Below are 11,137 nucleotides of genomic sequence, written 5' to 3'. Positions count from 1 at the left end.
CCCTCATAAATACAGTAATGAAAAGGCTCTGCTTTATGCTGATGATATTTTTGCATTGAATGGGTTACCATTTAATCAATGATGATTTGGGATGAGCAATCAGTTTTCATGTAATTTACCAAGAGATAAATGATTTCCGAGTTTTGTTCCAGTTGCACCTGGAAGATATTTTAAGTCTGCAATAGATCATTAACAAATAGGAAAAAAAGCAGAGTTCAAACATCATTTATTTTACATTGCACTTGAACAGGAAACAGCTCAAAAACATGATGCTCTCTCTGACAGTGACAATTTCAGTTGTACTTGCAGCTGTATTTTAGGGATGTTGGGACAGCTTTCCTCAGTATCAACTTGGCTGAATCTGACCCAAGGCCCTTATAGAAAAAACTGATTTTTTTTCAGTGTAGTCATTGATAACAAGGAACTAAAACCTGAATTGATCGCCCATTTCTTTCAGGCACAGCCAGGTCAGTACAGACGGAGATGAGCTCCTAAGGGGAAGAAAGACAGGAAATGGAATTCATGTTGCCCAGGATGCTGTAAGGCTGTGACACACAAACTGATAGGGAACCAGGCTCTTGAAACAACCATGTAATTTGTTTGCATAGCACTTTGTGGATGCTCACTTACAGCACTCTGTGTGTGTTTCCAAGCAGCTTGGGAATAAAATTCCAAAGTTCAGATTATGATCTGCTAGCAAAATATTTAAAAAGAACTAGCTCAACCAGTACAAATATGTAATCAAAATAGAGTGGAGTTGCTGCAGTGCTCTTTGCTTACCAAATAAAAGCCTGCAGAAGGCACTGCCAATGCTATAGGCACCTCAATACACTGTCAGAAGTTATTTAACATGCATGCCAGTCCAGACAAGTGCCTACAATGGAGAGACACAGAAGACAAAATTAAGGTTAATATCAAATAATCATACACAAGAATATCCCTGTTTTTTATTTTTCTTTTACTTTGTCCCTTGTATCTGCTCAAGAAGATACTTGCAAATGTTTTTTGTATCTTGACACCTGTAAATCAGGATCTTGATTCTTTGATAGAGATGGTGTCCCATGCTGCAGATGATGTCCAACAGCCTACCAGATCAGACTCCTGCCTCCAGCATGTATGTTCTTCTTTACTGTTCATCTTCAGACTGGACACATTCTTCTTCAAATTCAATAGCAGAGTCAGGGCATGATCAATTACAGATAACACTGTTCATAACACAAGTGTTATAGATAACGTATCAATAAATATGTATAGCAATATAATTCAAGCGCACTTTTGTGAGTTTCAGATTATACAATACAGCAAATGTTCACAAAATTCCAGAAACACCTAGTAAAACCAATGATTTACACATATAACATACAACAAGTCTCAGTCATCTTAACTACCAATGTTTCCACATGCAAGAATGCCTCTCTCTCCAACCATTTTGTCCGCAATTCCATATCCATAACCATGTTATGCACCCTGTACTTCAGGTAGGGGGTATTGCCAGGTAAAAACATGCGGTCATCACCCAAAAAAAGCTTAATTCATTTCTTTCCACACATGGCAGTTTGGACTGTTCTTTGGTCAGTTTGTTTATACTGAATAGAAAACGTTTCTCCAGCACTGGTTTATACTGAAAATGATGTTAGGAAATGCATACCAGAGTAATTTAGCTCCTTCTACAACCCCCTTTTCCACGTGGAAAGCCATACATAGTTTGTATACAGCCTCTTTATTGTTCAGAGGTCATCCAATCCAATTAAATGATCTGCAGTTCATAATGTTGGTGCTTTTCTTAAGATGCTGCATTGTGTGTCCCAGAATCTAAATGAATAAACTTATTTCCTAATGCCAATACTTTAAAAATTACCTGTGATCCTGGATATTTCAGCTTCCTAGTATCAAATATCAAACACCTTCAAGGAATGCAATTCTCTAGACAGGTTCAGAAACTGCAATGGATTTTGGCAAAGTAATTGTGTGCGCAGAGCAAATACTTCAGTGGTAGGCTACTCATGAAACTAACAGCATATTTGTCAGTCACTGAAACACAGATAAGAAAGTCTGAAAGGAGATGATGTATTTCTAAGGATATCTTCACTGATGTAGAAGGGGGATTTTTAAACAACCAACCCTCTACTGAATTTATAGCAATTATGAAAACCAAACTGAAGTCCTCAGGGTTGTTTCTATATGGATTTTATTCCGAAGAACCCAAATCTTCTGCAAACATTGTGGTAGCTATGCTAAAGCTGATAGCTCATGGTTTTGACACATATATTTATTGCCATTGACAATGATTTATCCATTAAGTGATACATGTTGCTTTCAGAACTTTCAAATCTTCTTCTCCCTTCATATTCGGCTTTATATATTGTGTATGGCTGTTAATGTATGGGTGAGAGCTCTGCTTTCATTTCACTTTCTATTTTCTCAGAGACAAGTAGACATAAGAATGTATTTTGGACCGAAATTTATTTGGTTTCAAACCTAACTAAACCCTAACTATGACTTCATTGTAATATTTGTATCCACATATATTTCCACTCCAAAATTCACTAGCAAATTCACTAATTTACTTCCAAATTTTAGGTTTGGGTTCTTGAATGCTTGGTGAAAACCACTTCTGAATAATATACACATTTCCAAAATTCAGAATAAAAATGTGTCGGTTGTTCAGTTCATCCACTAAAAAAAAAACCAAACCAGAAACATTCTCACAGAACTCCACTGCAAAACTCAGGAAACTGTCTTCTAACACTACTGGTTTGTACTGCTGGTTAGTTACATAAATTGTCCAGTGAGAAACTGGAAACAGTACTGGGTGACTTCTGTGAAATGACACGCCACTATAAAATGGATGGTGAGTATTTACAGATAATTAGAGAATGATCGGAAACCTACAATTATTAATTGCAGAAACTTATAAATTATCAAATGGTAAATAATGTTGCCAAATGATTTTGTGACCATTTGTGAATAACAGCTTACTAGAGAAAACACGTGGAATGCATCCAATTAATTTTATTACTTGCACTTTCTTTGCTCAGAATTATCTTTTTATTCTATTTAACCATAGCTGGGTATGAAAATGGAAAAATAATTTTATAGAAGGTGTAACAATTAATCCAGAAAAACTGTACTGGTCTATTCCAGAACGATTGTTTTGTGTGGTAAAATATTGAAGTCTAGCTATTGTAAATGAGTATTGTCCCAGTATTTCAGCTCATATGCTGCATATAAGGACAGATTGCTGACTTTGATTTTGCAGTAACAATAGAATAAACTGTTCTTTCCTTTCTTTCTCACTGTCTCCTCACAGGAATACTCCTTCCAATGCTCTTGGCTGAATTCAGAAAATATCTGCAATAATCAGAGTGACTTTTCTCAGTGCTTTATTAAAACTCATGCTTTGCAGCTGACTAGCCTTAGCATTTAATCCACTGCTTTGGCGTTTTTTAATTTTCTTTTTATAATACATAAGATTTTCCTCTGGTGTTACAGCAAATAACTTCCCTTTTACTGGTTTTTGTTTTAAATTTCTGATACTAATATTTTGCTATTTCTTTGGATTTCATCTTTAAGGATGTTAACAACCATTATAACTCACTTTCTGAAATCATCTCTGTGGATGCCCTATAGAAAAATGAATTCAATATTTGCCCTACCTTTTTCTGTTTATATGGATCTGTTCTCAATGAAAAAGATGATTTTTAGTGGGTCAAAGGATGAGTTATAATACAGGCAGTTTAAATAACAGGCTAATCTATGTATGGCAATCTTCACATTTCAGTAGCAGAAATCTGCAAGGTAAAGGACTCGTCTGTTCCATAGCCAGTTTTAAGAAGTCAAGGTGACTTAGTAAGGATATTTTGATGTGCATAACACAGATGCTCACAAACCATCCTGCACCTTCCATGGTTTATTTGACATAATGCCTGCATCTTAAGGTAGCCTGACAAAAACTTCATGCCATTGACTATGACCATGCCTCACTAAGTCTTTCTGTAAGCTTTTTTTGCCTTTGAGCTATGTTGCTGGCAATGATAATAGTGGGGGGAGAGGTCTTTTAAAAAAAAAATTCACAGACAAGGACTGACCCTCCATCATTGTTCATGCAACAGCTGCAGATGTAACATTAGGTGAGAAGTAGGCGCACAATCTAAATGACAGTTCATGGCAATAGCTGCAAATCAACACCAGGAGTCTAACAGTGGCAACTGTGCAGAATACCCACCCTCCTGCAACATTCTTATCCTGGATCTACTTTTGCCACAAGCAGTGTCCCTTCCTTCCTTTCACTGGCCTGCTAATATCGAGATGTAGGTATCAAGGCTTATGATACTTCAGTGTCCCTGGATGTTCCCATGGCTCTGCATGAGCTCTTCTGTTTCAGGGCACTGCTACCCCAGGAGTGCGGTTTCCAAAACAGCATGACCGTCACTGAGTAGGCAGCTGCAAACAAGTTTTATCTTCAGCTCGGTGAACTTGATGACAATGGACAACTTGACCTCTGCGCATAAAAGGGCCTTCACAACTCTGTCAAGCTTTGTTGTCATATTCTTACTGCTCTATCCTGTAATTGTGCCTTGGCAGCTATGGCCAGATCTGTTCAAGAAACTCTGTGAGCTTGGTCCACTGCATGTATTTCATTTCTACACAACTTTTGCAACCCAGGGTATTTATTGTGAGTTACATTCCCATACCAAAACGCTGAGAAATGTGCTTATGTTTTTGCACTCAAGTACAAACAGCCTATGATTAAAAAAAGTCTCTTATTACCGAATTACCATTCCAGGCATCTAAATATGTTCTTGATTCAGCCCACAAAAATGTACCAAAAATGACATAATTTAGATCATATTCATATCACTGATATGGGCATTTTGATAGCCATACTTCTAACGGAACACTGCACCATCATTGTTTCTAATATCAGTTATGTGCCTCATGCCTCTCCACAGAGAAAGCAACAATAGCAGCAATGCAAACACTGCAAAGACTTCAGTCTCTTTACTTTTTTGCACAATGCACAGTTACAACAAAATCCTACGATGTAGTTCCGATTAACAGTTTCCTTCATTAATGCTGCTCTCAGCACATGACCTGGCACTCTTTCGCAGGAACAGCATGAGCTGGAAGCACGTTTGCCTCTTACACACACACATGCATTAGATTGCTGTAGCAGTAACTAATGAAGCTACAAAGAAGTACGAAAGACACGCCCAGGTCCCTTACTAATTATTTAATGGATTTTCTTTGTGAAAATTTTCTGTACTTCCATCAGGTAAGATGAACTCGGCAAAATGTAATTAATCCAGAAGAAGGATGATTCTAAAAGTCATACCTATCCTTCAAGATGTATTTTATGCCATTTACTTCGTAATATGAGGAATAGAAGGGGAGCTAATAAATGAGATGCTGCTACACTCCTGAGCATTATTTCCATTTCCTAATTTAAAAGGCTAGCTATCAAAAAAACAGGCCAAAAAGGGGTCAGAGAAGACACTATAGCAAGGAGGGTGTTTGTAGCAGAAGCACTGATTGGCACCTGTCTCACAGCAGGGAATTTCATGGTAGGGCATTTCCAAGTTGCGCACTTAAAAGTCTAGGGCACGAAATATCTTGGTATTTTGCTCCTTTTTTTTTCTAAGGTATATTACGGTTTTGCCTGGATTCGAATATACACATCTTTATAACTCACTTTTCTTTTTGTGTTTGTGTTCAGATGGAAATATTTCACTGGAACGCGGTATTCATATGGGGACAACAATCTATTACCAGAAAGATACCGGAAGAGAGCAGGCCTTAGGTGCAGAGACAGACCATATCCTTTGAAGAGAAGTGGGTGACTTGTGTGCAGTGGGACTTGTTTCGAGACAGCTCAGTCCAGAGGAAGCCTTCTAACAAGCAGTGCTGGGGGACTGGTTCAGTAAATGTTCCTTGTTATTTCTACCAGCAGTCATTTCCTTCCACACAGGTACTGCCCTTGCAGTGGTGTGGACATCTACTTTTAGTTTTCTTCCATCTTTTTTTTTATTGCTAGGTTATTTTTTGACACCTGTCCCTTAATGTGGTTTCCACGATTGCCCGAATGCTGTCATTCAAACGTCATGGAGAGAGCACAAGTGTGTGGTGTGAAGGGTGAAAAGCAGAAACTAAAGCAGCAGCTTTAGATGTAGCAAATAAGGCTTGTGAGTCTCCTCGTGTAATTGGAAAAATAAATTAGTGAAAAAAAAGGAATTTTTATTTTTCTAGACGAATCAGGTTTTTGAGCCAACCCGTCGCTGACGTACGCTATTTCCGACCGCCCCAGGCAGGCTTTTGACGCCAAAGCCCCACCGCCTACGCCCCGCGCATGCGCAGATCGACATGGCGCCCCCCCCCCCCGCGCGAAATGGCAGGCAACTCTTGGTACGCTGGCGCAGAACACCCCTCCCTTAGGCGCATGCCCATTTCGCCCTCCCAGCCCCCTCCCGACGCCGGCGCGCGCCTTTCCGCCCGGAACCTTGACACGGAGCCTCCGGGGGCCGGGGGTGGGGTCGCAGACGCCTCTGGCGTCACTTCCGCGCGGTCCCGCTGCCGGGGCCAATGGGCGCCACCGCGGCCGGCCCCGCCTCGCCCCCGCCCCCCTCCGCCGGCGGGCCGCCCTCGCGCTCGGGGCCGCGGCGTCTGTGCGCCGCAGCGGAGGAGGAGGAGGAGGAGGAGGAGGAGAAAGAGGAGGAGGAGGAGGAGAAAGAGGAGGAGGAGGAGGAGGAGGAGGAGGAGAAAGAGGAGGAGGAGGACGGGGAGTGGGGGGGGGGGAGGAGGAAGAGGAGGAGGAGGAGGAGGAGGGGGAGGAGGAGGGGAAGGGGGAGGGGGAGGAGGAGGGAGAGGGGGGAGGAGGAGGAGGAGGAGGAGGGGGAGGAGGAGGAGGAGGAGGAGGGGGAGGGGGAGGAGGAGGGGGAGGAGAAGAAGGAGATGGCGGCGGGGGTCTCGGCGACGACGACGACGACGACAACGATAATAGCGACCCGGAGAGCGGACGGGCGAGGCAGCCGCAGGAGGGAGGAGCCGCCGCTGCGGCCGCCGCAGCTGCCGCGGGCCCGCTGGGAGCAGTGACCGTCCGCCCCGCCGCAGGCCGCGGCCCGCTCGGCTCCCGGCCCTCCTCGATCGCGCCCCCGCCTTCGCGCTCGGTAGCTCCCGCGCCCCCCGTCCGCACGCCCGAGCCAGCACCGGCGGCCGGGGGCGGTGGAACCCCCCCCCCCTCCCTTCCCTCGGCGGGGCTGGCGGTGGCGGTGAACCCAGGGGTCCCGTCTCGTCGCTCCGCTGGGGATTATGCACAGCCGGCTCCGGGCCGGTGGTCTGAGCCCTTCCTCCGGAGGTCGTCGAGTGGGCAGCGGACCCTCGTGCCCCTCCCCATCGGCCGATGCCCCCGCCGCCGTCCGCCTAGGCTAGAGTGCACTGGGAGTCCGCTCCTCGGGAGGAGGGAGACCCACAGCCATGTATTTTCTCAGCGGCTGGCCCAAGAGGCTGTTGTGTCCTTTGGAGTCCCCGGAGCAACCCCTTCACATCCAGACGGATCCCCAGAGAGCTTTCTTCGCAGTGCTGTCCCCATCTCAGCTGAGCATCTGGTATTGCAGAGTGAGTATCCACCCTCCTCTTGGCCTTCAGATCCTGCCCTCTCACCTGTAAAATGTCTGTTTTTGTTCCTGTTGCAGAAAGGGTTGTAAAATCTGGGACGGAGCTTCGTTTTTTGGGAACCAGAGTGGTTAAGCTGTGATGTTTACTGATAGCAATGTAATGTTAAGAGAATACGTAAGATCAGTCCACTTGGAGTAAACACCTGTTACTCCTGAAAATGAAACTTCTAACCAACTTTTTGTTTTAACCTGGACTTTAAATAGCGCTTAAGCTTAATGTGAACAATGTCTGTAGCAATGCTCTTTTTGCAAATATACTTTGTGTCTTCTAGCTTCATATATTCAGTGTTTTATACGAAAGAACATGTGAATATAGGAGATGTGAAACACATAGCAGACTATAACGTTCTGCTGTAACACAGTAGGTCACAAACTTTTATTTTTATGAAAAGTTTAAAAGTTTTGTGGCCCTAAACAGGAGGATGGTTGTGGCTTTTGCGTGGAAGTTGCTGCTTTAGCAGCATACAGTTTGAGACTAAATGAATAACTGACATTAAATGCCTTGCTTTTAATTCACTTTGAAATAATGTGGTAACAGAATGCTGTTTGTCAGTTCGATTTGATGCAGTCAGTGAAAGAGCTGTGATACTGACTTGGAATTTAGATGCTGGATCCTTTTAAGGACTGCCTAGATTAGACCCTAATCTGTCTATAAATATCTTCAACTGTAGATAATTTATAGAGTTCATCTCTGGTTGCAGGAGAAAACTAACAATCCAGTTTTAGAAAGCTGATACTGAAAGGTATCAGATGTCAGTCGTAGCCTTAAAGGCTTGTTTTAAGTTACGCTGAGATTTCATCACTTTACCTTGTGTTGTGCTTTGTATGGCTGTTCAGTAGTTCCTGCGTGGGGTGCTGATGCTGGCTTTTTTTTAACCTACACAAGTATCCAACTACGACATACCAGCCCAGTAACTAAGCTGTGGGAACATCGTTGTGTGGCCTCTGTTTTCTTAGGTTTGTGGCACATAGCGTAGATAAAGTGTAGGCTCTTCTAGCTTTTGCTGGTTGTTAAACCTATAGTTGTCATCCATCAGCAGACTACAACTGATTTTCTTTTCCAGGAAAAGACAGGCTTGTAGAATGTTTCTCAAGATGTGACCTGTTGTCTAGAATGTAGTTTACGGTCTGTCCCTGAGGATAATGTTCATTAACTTACATGCTTGGACTTGTTTTGAGATGTTGTATAACTGGTTACAGACAGAGCCCTAAACGAATTCACTTGATGCAGGAAAGTTGAGCACACTTACAGACTTTTAAATACATTTTAATTCAGTGTGTTATGGGTGCTTTTGAGGAAGGTGCTGACTTTGCCAGTCTTGATCACTGGCTGATCTTAGACTAGAAAGGCTGTTAAAATCTTAGCACTGTTGTGGACATCTGGCTGTTAGCAAAATCCTGTAAGACAAATTTTTCTGTTAAGGGCATTTTTTAAGAGACTCTCTTGCATTATTTTTGTGTATATAGCTGGGGTTTTGAGTGTTGTTTTTTTGTTTTGTTGTGTTCTTGGTTTTTGTTTTTGAAGGTGAAGCTTAAAATCATATGTTGGACTTCTATAAAACAAACATTATTGTGTTCTAGAAAATGTTTTTATTTGTCATAAGTATCCTTGGAGCAAGGTGAAGTTCTGGTCATATTGAACTAATTCAATTTCTTGAAGTAGAAAACCTTCAGGCAAATGTTCTTGTTAAGACTTATTACTATCTCAACTATATATGGAAGGTTTCATGTAAGAATGAGGCAATGAGGCTGGTGAAGTTCTGCTTTGAATTTTTCAAGAACAGGGGCCCCTTCGAAATACTTCTAGGCATGTGAATTTACATTCACTACATCTATTTTTCAAATGAGGTGGTATTGTTAAAAGCTCCTTTTCACCTACCATGCACTAAGAGCTAATGCAACTAAGGAAAGTTTATCCCAAAGTGTGGATTGTTTTCTGGTTTGGAAACAATATAGGTATTAAGATTAGAAACTGGGGTAAATGGTGTAGGTAAAACCAGATGGAATTCTGTTAGTGTTTTTGAGCCAAAAAGTCCTTGACTATTTTACATATTATTTTGTAGGGAGAGATTGGATTGTGGATTGACCACTGATTCAGTGGTGAAAGTTTTTGATCATCCACCAGTATTGGTGAAAGATTTTTGAGCATGGCCCCCTGATATGTGTACATTTATTTATGAAGTACATGCTTGTGCTACTGTACTAGTATGCATGTTATCAAGCATAAACAGCATAGAAATTAAAAAAGAGTAGAATAGAATAGAGTATTTCAGTTGGACTCAATGATCATTGAGTCCAACTGCCTGACCACTTCGGGGCTCACCAAAAGTTAAAGCATGCTAAGGGTGTTGTCCAAACACCTCTTAAACACAGACAGTCTTGGGGCATTGACTGCCTCTCTGGGAAGCCTCTTCCAGGGTTTGAAAAGACAAAAAGAAAGGTGAAGTAAACAATTTTAAAATTTCTACTTTATAAATAGACACATGTTAAAATTTTTACTTTATTTTACTTATGAATGGTACAAAAAATATTTTCTTCTTGCACCCCAATGGATTGTATTAAATGCTCCCCACTTTGGAGACTGCTGTTCCAAGTGTTTTTCTTAAATTAGAAGAAGTTTTTGGCCTAGGTACCTCAGAAGATTCCTTGACACTAAGAGCCAATGAAACTGTTTTCACTGACAGAATTGAAAAGCTTGTCAGCTCATTCTGGTAATGTTAAGTACTTGGATGCTTGAAATGAGAAACTTCAATTCATGAAAGAAACTTTCTGAAACGCTAAAATGAGGTAATAAATGTTTAATAGATGGACTTGGGAACTAAAGGTGGCGTTTCATGATGAAGCTGTGCAGTCCTAAGTGCAGTCCTGGGTGTCGTGATCATTCCTGCTTGCACCTGTATTTTAGTGGCTCTTATGGTGGCCTAGTGATGGCTTTTACAGGGCTGTTCAGCTTATGGTTTTTTTTCTTCTTTTTTCAACTTATGGAGGGATCAAAGGAGCATTGTATTTGGCTCGTTGAAAGTGTTACTCCTTTAACAGTAGTGCCTTTTAAATTGGTTTTGTTATCTCATGAAATAAGAGCTTGAGGCAGTAGAGGGAATTCTAGATGTTGACCCACGGGTCTCTGGATGTTAAGGGAAGATGTATGCAACTGAGGAAGGAGGTGTGATAGATGAGTGGAGTTCCCCCTGTAAGTGTTGAAGGGTGAATTGTGTGCAACAAGAATAGTCTAATGACATAGTAGTATGTATAAATATAGTTCATCATTTCCTTTCTATAATCTTAACAAACTGGTGGCAATGACAGGAACAAGTACTGGCCTTGAATATTTAATGGAAGCTCCTGGAGGTTGTTGGACTGTCTGTTGTGACTCCCCCAGTCAAAACCAGTTTTGTAAGCTCTTTGAAGCCAAGAGTAGCTTGCCCCAGCTACTCATTTTGAGGAGCATTTCTTAATTACCTAGGTGC

At 41.9% G+C, this 11,137-nt stretch overlaps 1 protein-coding gene across 4 annotated transcripts in view; it reads left to right on the top strand.

Moving 5' to 3' along the window:
• Positions 1-7,318: 7,318 nt before the first annotated feature.
• RIC1 (RIC1 partner of RAB6A GEF complex) overlaps positions 7,319-11,137 on the top strand; it is a 57,552-nt gene continuing 53,733 nt past the window's right edge. For all 4 annotated transcript variants that reach the window (XR_012658078.1, XM_075079464.1, XM_075079465.1 and 1 more), the window contains exon 1: positions 7,319-7,611. Coding sequence is in view for 3 of the 4 variants with exons in the window: in XM_075079464.1 (XP_074935565.1) it covers positions 7,471-7,611 (141 nt within the window). In the remaining variant the exon portion in view is untranslated. The remainder of the gene's footprint in view (positions 7,612-11,137) is intronic.

Source organism: Phalacrocorax aristotelis, chromosome Z, assembly GCF_949628215.1.
Source record: "Phalacrocorax aristotelis chromosome Z, bGulAri2.1, whole genome shotgun sequence".
Taxonomy (NCBI): domain Eukaryota; kingdom Metazoa; phylum Chordata; class Aves; order Suliformes; family Phalacrocoracidae; genus Phalacrocorax; species Phalacrocorax aristotelis.
The sequence above is the reverse complement of the archived record's forward strand: the minus strand, read 5'-3'. Positions and strand labels throughout refer to the sequence as shown.